This window comes from Vitis vinifera, chromosome 14 (genome assembly GCF_030704535.1).
Source record: "Vitis vinifera cultivar Pinot Noir 40024 chromosome 14, ASM3070453v1".
In the NCBI taxonomy this organism is placed as follows: domain Eukaryota; kingdom Viridiplantae; phylum Streptophyta; class Magnoliopsida; order Vitales; family Vitaceae; genus Vitis; species Vitis vinifera.
Genome location: NC_081818.1, coordinates 6,767,728 through 6,782,448, shown reverse-complemented (window position 1 = coordinate 6,782,448; position 14,721 = coordinate 6,767,728). Strand labels below are relative to the sequence as shown.

Here is a 14,721-nt window from a genome sequence, read left to right as displayed (position 1 = left end):
GACCAACCAACTTCAGCAACAGTAATGGGATTGATCAGACAATATTGTAGAAAAATGAAAGATCATATAAACACTCAAAAGAAATGTATTTTCAGAATAGATTTTCAAAAAATAATTTTCAGTAAAAAATTTATCAAATATATTTTTAAAGTTACAAAACTAGTTTCAATTTTTTTTCCTTTTTTCTTTTGTTCTAAAGAACGGAAAACGGTTTCCAAAAACTGTTTTTAAATAGTATTGCCAAAGAGGGTGCAAACATGCAAGCATATCAATCAGAAAATTCGGACTTACAAAATGTTCTCCCCATTGATGAGCTGCAGGAGTAGGTGACATTTTGGTAGGACCCCTACTTTTTCTGCAGAAACACTTCAAAAGAAAAATAAAATTTTCAGAACAAGGATATTGTTTTCAAAGGTTTCCCTAAGAATTTGAAAACAGAGAAACGAGAAATGGCACAACTGGGTTGCCATGGCAATCACTGATAACCCTACAACAGGCCTGTGTTGCCATTTAACTTAAAGTCATAATTTTTCAAATGCAATTTCCTGACAACTAGTAACCCCCATCTCATTCTCCAAACTAAGAATTCAGATACAGAATGTCTACTTCAATGAAAATGATAAAATTGCTACAAGGGAAACTTCATTAAGAAAAAACAAGAAAATCTAATTATAACCTAGACATTAGCCTCTGCCTGGTGCCTTCACATAATGAAAATTTATAGACCCAACTCTAAAATTTGTTACAGAAACAATTAGAGTACTGATGTCAGCTGTTCATGGACACTGATCTTCCTGCTTGCCTGTATTTTCCTTGAAGCTCTTAGTTAACCAGATAGCAGTTTCCCTAGGAGAAACCTTTCCAGGCCCAAATGGCTTCAGTAAAACCCCAAGCTCTTCATACCTTTCCTCATGCATCAATCTTGCACTAAATTCTAGCAACCCTTCCAAAGCCTCAGCACGCTGCCGGTGCGATGAGGTATCAAATCGACGGCGGCGTAAGTCTGATGAGGCCTGGCTTGATGCACCAGCTGTGGCATTTTGATCAGAGCAGTTACCTGCATCCTCCCCATCCACCTCAAACATGGTGCCTTGAGTTACTGGCCAAGCATTAGTGAAACTCAGCCTGGCAAGAGCTCTTTCACAAACCTGAATTGTGCATTTATCCTTCGTGATTGAATGATCACCAATTATGGAGTTAGAGGAGCCTTGTGCTGAGGTTGATGAAGTTTTTGGAACAGGAAAGAAGGGACTATCGTATGAAGCCAATGGGAATTCAGCTATCCTGTCAATTCGAGGGGCATTGACAGAAACATCTGGGGAATTTATGTGGTGAAGGAGACCAATCTTGGACCTGCAAGCGGATTCTTTAACTGTAGATCTCCTTGGCAATGGTAGAGATGCTCTGCGAGCTGCTGGGGCAGATTTTTTCACAGGAGTTTGTGAAGCTCGAAACTGCAAACAAAGGCATACAGGATGTAGAAACTTTAACCATAACATCTGGTGAAAATAGAGATTGTAAAACAGCAGGATTTACCAAGCGAGTGATAATTCCGGGAGCTTAAGCTTGTCTAATGAATTAGTTAGCGCATGTCTGTGTGTATGCGTGCGAGAGAGAGAGAGAGAGAGAGAGAGAGAGAGAGTTGGTTCTGAGAGCTTAATGAATTAGTTTGTGCATTTCAATCAGTTATTATTTGTGTGAATCGAGTGTGTGTGTGTGTGAGAGAGAGAGAGAGAGAGAGTGAGAGAGAGCTTCCATAAAATAGTTAAAAGATGAAATATCATCTACATTTCAAAAGCTTAATCTTTGAACTTTTCCCATGATAACCATCTTTACTATATATATTCTGCCAGGGTTCACTTCAATCAATTTTTAGAAAACTAACTGCTTGAGTTCTAGATATTAAATTTCAACATGAGCTTACCAGTTCACGATCTTTTGATGGCTCCGTCCATCTCTTAGGTGTGGCTGAAGCTTTAGCTGGAGTCAGTCTTGGAGTCTTTGTGATATTTGTACTTTTTGAAGCTACAGACCTAATAATGGTTGTCTCTTCATGGGTGCTTCCAAAAGATATTTCTACCAACCTTTGGTTCAGGCAAACTGGGGTACTATGTTTTCTTTGGGCAGAACTCAAAAAGTCTTGCTCAGCTCCAGATATACTTGGATTCAAATTCCTGTCATTGCAAAAAGACTGCCTCTTCTCTCTGTACGTTGAAATAGGGGCATCCTCTGGCTCTGGAAATCTAAATTTTTTTGAGTGATTGGGTTCAGACCAGCAAATAGGTAAAGTATTATACCTAGGGCTATTAGATTTAAGATGAATTTTAAGGACATAAGCCTGAAGGTGCGGGTGCCTGAGCAGCTCTGCAGCCTGTCATGACAAATTTCAAATAAGAAAATGCATAAATCTCTCAAAAATGCATAAACATAGGAGCATAAATGCAAATAAACACAAACCAAAGGCTTCCCTCTAAATGTTGCAATTGACAGTCAATTGAGAATCAGAAATGCCACAGCACAATAGAAAAGGTATTGTAATCATTTTACCAAACAAATGCCAGTTGTATTAGGCAGCATTTGGTTCTGATCTCCAGAAATAATTTTAAGAAGCAAGAAAAATAATTGATTTCTTTCCTTTTTTGCCTTGATGCAAAAAAGAAGTAAAACAATAATATTTGGCGAGATATTATGAAAATTTAAGATAACAAAAAGGCATGTGTTGGCATAACATCGTTTATAGGCATGGGAATAACCATGGAGACTGGCAATTTAAAAAATAACATTCGTCACAGCAGAATGGTAGGTAAACTGACTATAACCATGGGAAATAGTGACTGAGGTAAAGAAGTCGTAATTACAAAATGTTTGTAATTTTTTAATTAAGTGATAGCAACCACGGCACTCCTACAGCAAGATCCAGCACATAGTTATTATCAATGGGTTAGGTGTAGCTATAACTAGAGAACAAAAAAAATGATGGATAGAATGAATATTATGTTATGAGATTTTAGGTTATAAATTTTTTGGCAGATCACTCAATCCCTATAGATGGATTTCATGTTTGAAATGTAGAATAAAAATAGCACATACACTTGGCCGCAGTTCTGGGTTCTTCCGCAACATGCTTTTAACAAGACCCCGACTGAAAACAGAAGTGAGAAAAAAAATCAGATAAGAAAATAACACTAGATAAGCTAGCCTGCATAGAAAAGGAAAAGTTTTCTGAAAAACAAAACATGAAAACGTCACAAGCCTTAAAAATAGGTTATCTCACATTATGTTGTTGCAACACTTAACCTTGCATTACCTTTTTCTCATAATCAATCTTGAATCATTTAACATACTTGATTTGAGAACAAGTCCCTTGATTGATTAATGTACTTGTTATGCAAGTTCTAGCTTACTAACTGGCAGAGGGTAGTGACAAAAATTATGTGGCAATAGGACTCACAATGCACCAGAGTACTTAGTTGGAAGTGGAGCCACTATAGACTTATTTATTTTGTTGATCAGCGCTTGCATATCCTGCTCAGAAAACAGAGTTTAAGAAAAAAAATATATGTATCAGTTAAGTCATTGTAACACAATAAAAAATATAGTTGAAACTTTAAAGGCACAAGAGAAATGTAGGAAGTGTGACAATTATTTATCATAAGATTCCATGGCAATGGCATTCATGAAAGCAAGGGTTTGTGAAAATTTTGCAGTTCTGAGAGAAAATATTCATGTGATAGTTTATTATGACATGAACTGTCATATTATATCAAATTGTTAATCAAGCATTTACCCAAAGCTCAACATAACTCAATGACAAATCAATACCACAACTATTTTTATTAATGGAACTGCCATAGTTATAAGTCACTGATACTTAAATGAAACTGAAAGCATTTAAGCAGATATATGCAAGTCATGTGTATGTAATGGAAAGGAGCATAAACAAGAAAATCAGTGTCCAAGAAGAATGCAAGATGTTTGCTGTTCAGTCACAGAATCTAGACTATAGTTCCTCCCTAGGCAAAGCATAGACTAGCAAACATCTATAGAAAGGAAACATCTTTAAAAGAATCAACATAATAGCACATTAGTGATAAATGTCAGAAAGAGTGTACAGAACAGAGGATAATTAGGTTATTTTGGACTAGGAATTTTTCTTAATGTTGGCAATTTCAATGAACTTCGGATCACCTTGATTTTGACCTATATGATTACCCCATTAATGACCATGGAGACCATGAGCTCATGAAAGTTTAAATGTGTCAAATGCAGTGTTACCAAACCCAGGTTGGACTAGCCAGTCTGTCCAGTAAAAAAAGAAGCCGCCGCAAGTCAACTGGTCTAGCCTGTGACCTGGCCTTTAGAACAGGCATCGCTAGTCTATGTTTGATAACATTAATCTAATCAGGTGCTGAAGAACTCATGTGCCTAAAGAATACATATGAGCAACCAGCAAGAGCAAATCGAACTGCAGTATACATGTCCATAAGGCATTTTGCCTAGTCAATGCTTGGTCCAACCAGGCAAGGAAAAACCATGTCACCATTGGGTATGGAAAGAACAAAGTAGAATAATTCTAATAACACAAACATTGTAATCAATATGCAACACCAATATGAAAGTGAAATATGGAAAATTAGGAAAATAGCAGTGTCACCATCATATAGATAGTAACAGATTAGTGCATCAGAAGATAGTGAAGAACAGTCATTATAAAGCAATATATTACTTAATGCCTACAGAAATTCAGGTTGGGAACTTACAAATGCTTTAAATGCAGGCTTATGAGAAGTCATTTCGTATATACAACATCCTGGAACACAGATTTTTAGGATCTGTAAATTTTCATATTCAGATAAGGAATTACAAAATAAATCAAAGCCAAATAACTAAAACACATAATCGCACAACATATATGCACTATGTCTACATAATTATGCATATTTACCTAATGACCAAATATCTGACTTTGAGCCATAAGGTATATCAGCAAGAAGCTCAGGGCACATATAGCTGGGTGTTCCCACAATCTGGACAAAAAGACAATACTCCTTGCTGATGAGACAGATTATACAAAGCCTGGAACTTGGAAAACAAATTGAATTTTTCAACCACATTACTTACAGAGGAGGCAAGATCATCCGAGCTCAACATTTTGGCAAGTCCAAAATCACCTGCACCAGCATTGACCACTCATGTTTAGTAAAAGTTTTTATATGCTAGAAGAGAATCAGAAAAAAGGAGGACAGTATCATTTACCAAGACGAATATTTTGATCTTTTGTCAAGAATATGTTTGAACACTGAAGGAATCATGAAACACTATCAGTACAAAGAGCTCCAGAGATTTTGGACAGTGATAATTAATATCTCCACCAAGTACACACAAAGATGTTGCTAACCTTAACATCGCGATGAAGGATGTGATTCATGTGCAAGTACTCAAGTGCCATTAAAAGTTGAACAAGCCACTTACAGAGTTTCTACATACAGTTCAATGTTTAAGAATCAGGTGTAAAGGACTAGCAGGTTAATAGGTGTGTAATGCATAAAAGCAAAAACTGTGCAAAAAGGGTGAAAAATAAAATCAACGTTGCTACAGAAGGGAAAATGAAAAGAAAAGATATAGAAACCTCTTCAGAGAAAAGAACGCCATTGGCTTTCTTTATAGCTTCAGCCCTGTATGACATGAAAGAAATGACAAAAATGGCTGAGGTTCCAACAGGCTTTAAGTCAAAGCAGATGAATCCACCATTCCATAAATATTAATTTCAGCAAGAAAGGGAACTTACATGTCTCCTCCTTCACAATAACCTATAATAATGCACACATAGCAACCCTGAACAGAAAAGATTTATGTCATCATATGCAAATCCAAACAATAATTTGCCATATGAAATTCTTTAGTGTCATAACTAATAAAGCCCAAAACTGGCATTAAACACAAAGTCAAAACGCAAATCCTGCAATAGAATGGTAATAAAACATTTAGCATATTTTGGGTAATCCATCAAAGGTCCTATGGTTATCATGGATTACCACTGAACTCTCTCATCTTCAAAAAGATGGTATCGAATACCCAAATATCTTTCCCATAAGAGAATTGAGAAGAATAACAAAAAATAAAATAATCTAACCCAAAGAATTTGGGCATATATCTTAACAACACAGGGGTACACAAGGAAGAAGAATCCGTTGATCACATGTTTTTACATTGCGCGTCAACAAGAATTTTGTGGTAGTTGGTTTTCTCTATGTTTGGGATAAATCGGTGATCCACTTTTCAGTGAGACCAATGTTGCAAGTTTGAATGGGTTCTATGTCAGGAAGGGGTGAAAAAGAGCATGGCTGATGGCTCCTTGTGTCTTTTTTGGACAATTTGGCCTGAAAAAATTCAGAGGGCATTTAAAAATTTGGAAAATTTGGAACTATCTATCAAATTCTTTCTTCATGCATAATTTTTTGGAATGTGTTATGCATTGTATAGAACAGATATCTATGTCTATGACGGAATTTATTGATTGGTTAGGTTCAAGACAGGAGTGAGAAGGTTTCATGCCCTACTTGTTCTAATTTTTTTTATTTTTTTTCTAATCTTTCTGCTTAATGTCCTTTGTAAACCATCTGTGTACTCTGGTGTGCCTTAGTTAGCTCTTTCTATAATTTCTTTATATGTATTATAATCAAAATATATATATATATCTTACCAATGTAGTTAACAATATTCCATTCAGTTTCATTATGTCAAGAGCAACAACTTAACTAGGGTAAACAAGGAAGACTTACAGTAACCATCAGCACTTCAAGGAAAGAATACAAAAAGGAAGAAGAACCAAAAGCACGACCAGAAACAGATGTGCATGCAGATCATTTAAAAAACAAATGAAAAAAAAATAAATAAAGAAAGAAAAGGATGGAAACAGAAACCGGTATTAGATGAACACAGTCCAGAATAGGAGAGAAGAATACATAATATTTTCTGACCTTTTCCACCCAGGAATCTTTGTACTCAACAATGAATGGATTCCGCATTTTAGAAATAAGCTCCATCTACAGAGAGCAGGAAAAAGGTTAGTCTATAAAATACCACCTCAGAGGTTCAAGAACTGGTACAGGGTCTGGTGTTCAATTTTCAAAACTTAACTGGCACATATTAATCTAATTAGTTCATTAAGAGGAATCAATTTAAAGACTAAGAACCTCCTGATGCGCAGATCTGCGGGTCCTATCAGTCTGGCGAGCAAGACGAATCTTCTTCAGGACATACCTTAAAATTAAAAAAGAAGTAAAACATAATAAACCAATTGCAAATATGATTTAATGTTACCATCACTCAGTAACATCAAGCAAATATACAAAAATAGAAAAAATAAGAATGTGTTAGTTTCATCCTCACTTCTTCTTCTCATGCTTATGCCTCACAAGAAGAGCAGAACCAAAAGCCCCTTTCCCAATTTGCTCAAGTATTTCGTATTGCTCCATGTGGTGTATGATTACTTCCCCTTTCTCAGATATAGACCAAAAGGATCTAGTCCTATCACACATTCACAAAATCATCTGTTATACCAAAAATACTCAAATGTGTGTAAACATGAGAAAATTTTGAGAGGAACAACGAAAAAGAAAGCAAGCGAATCATAAATGAAGCTACCCAAGAAATGCATATTCACAGTAGAATAAATTGGAATATATTTCATTAAAAACTATTAAATGCAAACAAAACAACTGAAAATGGAATCTATATGGCATAAGGATATAAAAGTTCCCCAAATATCAAACAAAAGTACAAGTCTATGATGCCACATTGTATACATAAACACAAATTTTAACAAAAGAATGAAAGAAATGGATAAGTTTCATGCCCGGGAAACAGAGCAAAGTAGAAAAGAAAAAATCCAATCTTCCAAGTCATCATTTTTCTTTCTTATCCCACATTCTCTCAGCAAATAGAAAACAGCATAAGCAAAAGATGTCAAACTAATGAAGCCGTTTCAGACCACAGATTTCTCATATTAAAATCGAGCGTTTGTGTAAAATGAAATCACAGAGAAAATCCACAACATGTATCACAAACAACCTAACCGAGACGCAGATTCATCACTTCTAACAAGAGAAAAATTAGAAAAAGGAAAAGGAAAAAAGATAATAGAGAAGTAAATCACTGAATAGACACTGAAAACGGCAAATGCACCCTCAAACTCCATAAAAAAAAGCAATGCTCCGTTTGGATGCCGAGAAAACGAAAGGAAATCTTCAATCTCAAAAAAAATTCACTGTTCAGGACATGAGAAAACGAAAGCGTCACTCACGGGAGCCTCAGAGGGAGAACTGTTTGGCTCCAGTTAAAGCGCCTTCTCCAAAAAAACACGTAATTCCGTTTTATATGAAGTAAAATGGCTTGAAAAGTAGTGCGAAACTGGAGTGAATGAAGAGGGGGGAAATGCGGAATTGAGAAGGAAAATGCAAGAAAATAGAAGAGAAAAAGAAAGTACCTGAATGCAGAAGGAGAAAGAGGAGAGGGAGAGAGAGACGACTACATTTGCAGAGAAAGTGAAGAAGGAAGAGGTAGCAGAAGCAGAAGTAGTAGAAGTGGAAGATGGAGATGCATCTCCGGTTCCTCTCAGTTCTGACATGTGAGAGATACTCCAACACCTACTGTCCATTTCTACTCCTATTGTCCTATTCATAATTACCATTACCAATTTCCCTTTTTCCTTCTTATTTTAAAAAAAAAAAGTATTTATTTATATATAAATTAGAAATAATACCAACAGATAATTAAAAATATATGGAAAATTTTAAATTAAAAAAAAAAAATCGGACCATGTATAAATAATAAGTACATATAAAAGATATGATGTGATTTATCATATTTGTAAATATACTTTGAGGCAATATTATAACAATGTTTAGTGTGTATTAAAAAAAATTGTTACGAAAAAATTATTTTCTCATATTTGATTTTATTATATAAAAAATTAAATATAATTAAAATTAATTTGAAATTTATATATTTTCAAATTATTTAATCTTGTTATAATAATAAGTAAAATGAATTTGAAGAAATGGATAAAAACAATTTATTAAATTTAAAACTTATTTTTTATTTTTTTTTCACCTTTTTTTCCTTTGCATTTTACCTCAAAATTTTTGGTAACCAAACATAGTCTAAAACTATTTTTACAATAAAATAATAAAATCATCCCTTTCCCAATTTTCTAAATGAATTTATTTATAAATAAATAAAAAGTATTCTGATTCAATATCAATATTTAGGAAATATATGATAATTTTGAAAAAAAAACAAAAATTAAAAGAAAAATATGTTAAAATTGGAAATAAAATTATGCATTTAAGAAAAATATGAAAATATTTGAGAGAAAAATGGATAACAAAGTTACAGCGTATTTGGCAATGATTTTTAAAAGCACTTTCAATATTTTTGATACTTGAAAATTAAAAAAATTTAAACCTTAAAAAAATTAAAAACCCTTCCAAAAATTACTATTAAATAAAATCTTAATAAAGTTTTAAAGATACAATTAAGTTTCATTTTGTCGGGAAATCTCGTGGTCCAAAGAAAAAATTAACATAACAAAAAATGTCTTGAAATAAAGGGTTGAAATCCATTTTTATGGCGAGTCATTAAAAGAATTAATGAAGAAAATATAAATGATAATTACTTTTAAAAATTGATAAATAATTTTTATATTTAAATAAAATTTATAATAATTAATTAATTAATAATTAAAGGCAACCCACCAAATTTTGGATATGTAAATAAATGAGAATAAAGAAAAATATTTATGAAGCCCACCTTGAAAGTCCTGTGAGAAAAGGAGAGATTGATGGGGTTATTAAAGGATGATATCTACTTTGTGTTGAGAGTCTTGTGAGAGGAGGAAAAAGAGAACGGCAGTGAAAAAGACTGCAAAAGACAAAAGAAGGGAGCGGGGGGAGGTAAATAAGTCGGCTTTAGAGGGGCTTTTTCGTAATAATGGGTGAATGCGGCAGCGACGAATGAGAGGGGCCGACCAAAAGAAGCATCGTGGATCCCACGCCGTCTGCAACGGACTACTGTTTCACGAGCGTACGCATTATTTTAATGACTAAAATGCCCTCTATTATTCTTTTAATAGTGATGAATAAAGAAAGAAATAAAGAAGTTTGACCGGACAGAGTCTTGTGGACGCGCTTTGGTTGGTCTACATTTCATCTTCCATCCCTATATCTTTTTTTATTAATTATAATAATAATTATTAACTTTTTCATTTATTTGTTTATTATTTTGGATATATAATTTTATTATAGACTTGATAGCAACTAGCATGTCCTAGAGATGTATTTGACAGGTCAAGTTGAACTTTACCACCATTTATTTATTTATTTTAAAATAAAAAATAAAAAATTAAATGTGACATTTGAAAATTTTATGAATTAATTTTTGATAGAGCTTTAAAAATTTACTTTTAAAAATAATCATTAAATAAAAAAATTGACTTATATTTAAATACTAAAAGGGTTTTACCCATAAAAAAAAGCTACAAGCATTTCCATTACAATAATTCTCCAAGATGTACCTAAAAAATGTAAAAAATTAAAATAAAATAAATTGGTGGTAAATAATTTTTGCAAAGACAAATTTTCCGAGACTTAACACTTTTAAGTTCAATAATGAATCACTTAAATAATGATTCTTAGAATAAGCCCGTAAAATGTGATATCGAATATCATAAAAGGTTTGATTTATCTTCATTGATCACCAATTGATTTTCTGATAAGATGGTTAAAGTTCGATCTAAGAACTGATATTAAAGTCAATATCATAGATTCAATTTGTGAGAGCCTCGTATTGGGAAAGGGATTGATGGAGTACAACAATGTCGTTTTTTAAACCCGATGATGGATCACCCAAATAATAACTCTTAAAGAAATATACAAGTCATATTATTACTACATACACCAACTAAGGTGGTTCTCCCCAATTCCAAAGAGGAATTATGCATTCATTTTGGGACAGGTGACACCAGTAGTACCATTTCCGATCAATGAAATGGATTTGAAAATATTTGTAACACAACGTTGTGGTTGTTTAAGGCGGGGGTAGTCAGATAAAAGTTGTTAGGGTGTTATGATGAAATTGATGTCAAATTATTAAATTTTAGTTAAGACCTCCACCGAAATTTTAGGGCAAAAGGATTAATAAACAAATTGGTTTAGGTTTGGTGGGTCACTGTTTATAGGCCCCTTTTGGACTAGTACAACAATTTAAACATGTTTGGTAATTGATTTCAATAATGTTTTAAACATGTTATTTTATATTTTATAGAATAAATATTTATTTGGATCCTTGAAATGTTTTTATTTATTTATTTATTTTATGTTTTTAAATATTTTTTAAAAATAATTTCTATACATGATATTTTATCTCCAATCATTCTATATATTTGTATTATTATTTTTTTAAACACTCTTAAAAATAAAAGTGAAAATAATTAAGAAAATATTTTATGAAAATATCATATTTTTGTTTTCAAGAACAAAAAATAAGATTACTTTTTAAAATAGTTCTGAAAAATAGTTTTTGAAAACCCTTTTTGAAGATTGTTTTTTAATGTTTTGTAAAATAAAAGTCTATCTGAACACCTTAAATGTTTTTAACATGTTTTTAATATTTTTAAATATATTTTTAAAATAATTTTTATGTCTACTTTATTTTTAATTATTATACATGTTTGTATAATTTTTTAAAACGGTTCTTAAAAACAAATGAAAACAACTTTAAATAACTACAAATTATTTTAAAAAAAAACAGAAAATAGTTATTAAACAAACTTTAATTTTCTATTTTCTTGATGTAAAAAGTATTTTCCTAGTTTTTGTTATAAATAATTAAAAAACTATTTACGAAAACATTTATCAAAAAAATCTTTAATTATTATTTTAAAAGAAAAAACCATTCTATGAAAATTATTCTAATAATATCTTAATTTATGTCCAATTGAATTTCCCATAAAATTTATATTTATGAAATAAAGCTAAACTTTCATTTTTAAAATACAAGTTTGGCATAAAAAGGGTGAGCCAATAGTATTATATTTTTGTATTTATTTTTTGTATTTTTGTAATTTAAAATTATTATATTTTATATTTATTTTTTAAATAATTTATTTTAATAATATTTTTCTAAAAAATGTGAACGTGTTCCGAATATCCATGCTCATGCATAGCCACTAAAGTCTAAGAAGAGAAGGCAACAAGTTTCAACTCATAAGCCAAAAAAATCATAGGGATTCCCACTTTTTGTTTATCGACATTTGCATAATCCAATAATTTTGATGATTTTTTTGTTGTGCTCAAGGACAAGGATTTTTTGGGAAATAAAAAATTCCAAGTTGAAAAAAGAAAAAAAATTGTTAAAAAAGAAGAATTTTCTCATGTTTAATTTATCATAAAAAAATTAAATATAATTAATATTAATTGGAAATAGATGTATTTTAAATTTATTTATTTTTTATATATAAAGAAATAAAAAAAAGAGTGAAATAAATTTGAAGAAATATATAAAAATAATTTATTAACTTTTCTTGTTTTTTTTTTAAATGTTTAATAATCAAATATAGGATAAAGGTAATAGGTTTATATATATATATATATATTAAGATATAAAAGTGTTACAAGGCTTTACACGTTATAAGTCTTATTAAAGTCTTTTTGATAATGATTATTGGAAATTTTTTTTTAACTTAAAAAGTATTTTTATTTTTGAAAAAAATATTTAAAAATGTGTCTGTCAGTTATTTTAAAAAGTATTTTTAAAATTTATAATATTTGAAAGATAAAAATTTTTAAGTGTTAAAAAAATCAAAAAATATTTTTTAGAATCACTATCAAATGCGCCTTAAGAGTCTATTTGATTGTGTGATTTAAAAACTATTTTTAAAAAAATTATGATATTATTTGGTTGTTGTCATCTAAAAATAATTTTTAAAAATAAAGTAAAATAGAAAACATTTAAAAAAAATAGAAATTGTTTTAATCAATTTTTATAAATAAAAATAAAACATGAGAAATTAAAATAGTTTTTAAAAATATGGTCAAAACGAATTATAAGTGTTTGATAAAATTTATGAAATACTTTTAAAATTTTGAAAAATTATTTGTAATATTAAAAAATCATTGGTATTGTTGTTTGGAAAAAGAAAAAAGATAGACTAATTTTTTTAAAAACACTTAAAAAAAAAAGATTTCATTAAAAACAATTCAAATAAAAATATTATTAAATACACTATTAAGCACAACCAATTGAAGGAGTACACTTAAACTAGGTGAGGTGCATGTCATTTTTAAAAAATATTTATTTAAAATTTAATAAAAAAAACAAAAAAAAAATCCAAATTTCAAGCTATTATAAAAACATCCAAAAACTTAAAATAATTATTTAAAATTTTAATATATAATAAGATATGCCTGTCTTTCATGACTTTTTGTTAAATAAAAAGCTCTTTTAATAAAAAAAAAAAGTTAAAGTGAAAAAAAGAAATTTAATTCTCAAAAGCCAAACATGCCTTAAAATTAATCTAAAATGGCATAACTTGAGTTTGAATTTTATTTATTTATTTTTTATTTTTTGTGGAAATCATAGAAGCCATATAATTATTTATTTCCTATAAAGATAGGTGTCAATTTTGGTATGGTTTGACACAAGGGAACTAGAAGACAAGAAATAATGGGCTACTTTTGAGAAGAAGTGTTTCCTTGATGATAAAGAGCACATGATTGTGGGGTGGGGCTACTTTGTCTATTTACCTTTTTGGGCACATGATGATTGGAACATCCCAAGAGGCATATCCCATATACATTCTTGGTTGGATAATTATTATTTGTGTAACTAATGATCATGAGGTTAAATTCCTTTTTAATCTTAGCTTGTTTCTAAATGTGTCAATGGTATATCTTGAATTCCATTTAAGATTATGACTTATTTAGATTTTATTAAATTGTGCTAATTAATAAGTACAATCTATAAATATTTTTAATTTTGTGAAAATTTATATAACATATACTATTAGCGTAATAATTTGAGAGTTGTCTTTCATACAACATATCATCGATGAATTCAAAATAGGAAAATTCATAAACAAACATCGCACCTTAACATCTGACCCTTTCTTGATGTTTACATATTTATGTCCAAGTTCTCAGAAGAGTTTTGCTTGCTAGTTCTATGCATAAACTTTAAATCGATGTATAATCGTAATGAGTAAATTATTATTATTGGTCATTAGTATATAGAGCCGAAGAGTACCTCATTTAGTACAACTACACACTGCAATGATAGAAAAAGGTTAAAGTACTCAACAAAATGATAAAGAAAAATCAAATACATCCCCGAGCCCTTATTCAATCTTTGCACAATTGCACAAAGAGCACAAAGTCAATCTCTATCAACAAAGGAACATCGTCATCATCACTCGTGAACCATGTACATGCATAAGTCATCTTTGAGTAGAGTAAATTATGGTTAAAAGTTACAACTTTCCCTAAAAGGATAAAAAGACTACATCCTAGAATTGAACATGCTAGATATGGCCTATATCAACGATCTCAATATCATGCTTGAACCAATCACATTATTAACTCAAGATATTGCCAAAATAATTGAGAAACAACTATAAGATGCTAACGGGCACATGCAAATAGATGATTTATACTATAAAAGCTC

The 14,721-nt window shown here is 30.7% G+C and overlaps 1 protein-coding gene across 1 annotated transcript; it reads right to left on the bottom strand.

The window, feature by feature from the left end:
* Window positions 1-541: 541 nt before the first annotated feature.
* LOC100241803 (serine/threonine-protein kinase Nek2) lies at window positions 542-8,659 on the bottom strand. Its single transcript, XM_010661589.3, has 15 exons — window positions 8,489-8,659; window positions 7,393-7,530; window positions 7,197-7,263; window positions 6,981-7,046; window positions 5,789-5,835; window positions 5,630-5,675; window positions 5,399-5,479; window positions 5,257-5,299; window positions 5,122-5,171; window positions 4,946-5,027; window positions 4,761-4,810; window positions 3,452-3,525; window positions 3,091-3,142; window positions 1,925-2,371; window positions 542-1,454 (listed from the first exon to the last, which is right to left on the bottom strand). The coding sequence occupies exons 2-15, from the start codon at window positions 7,476-7,478 to the stop codon at window positions 777-779; spliced, it is 1,869 nt and encodes a 622-aa protein (XP_010659891.1). The 5' UTR covers window positions 7,479-7,530; window positions 8,489-8,659; the 3' UTR covers window positions 542-776.
* Between the last annotated feature and the right edge of the window lie 6,062 nt (window positions 8,660-14,721).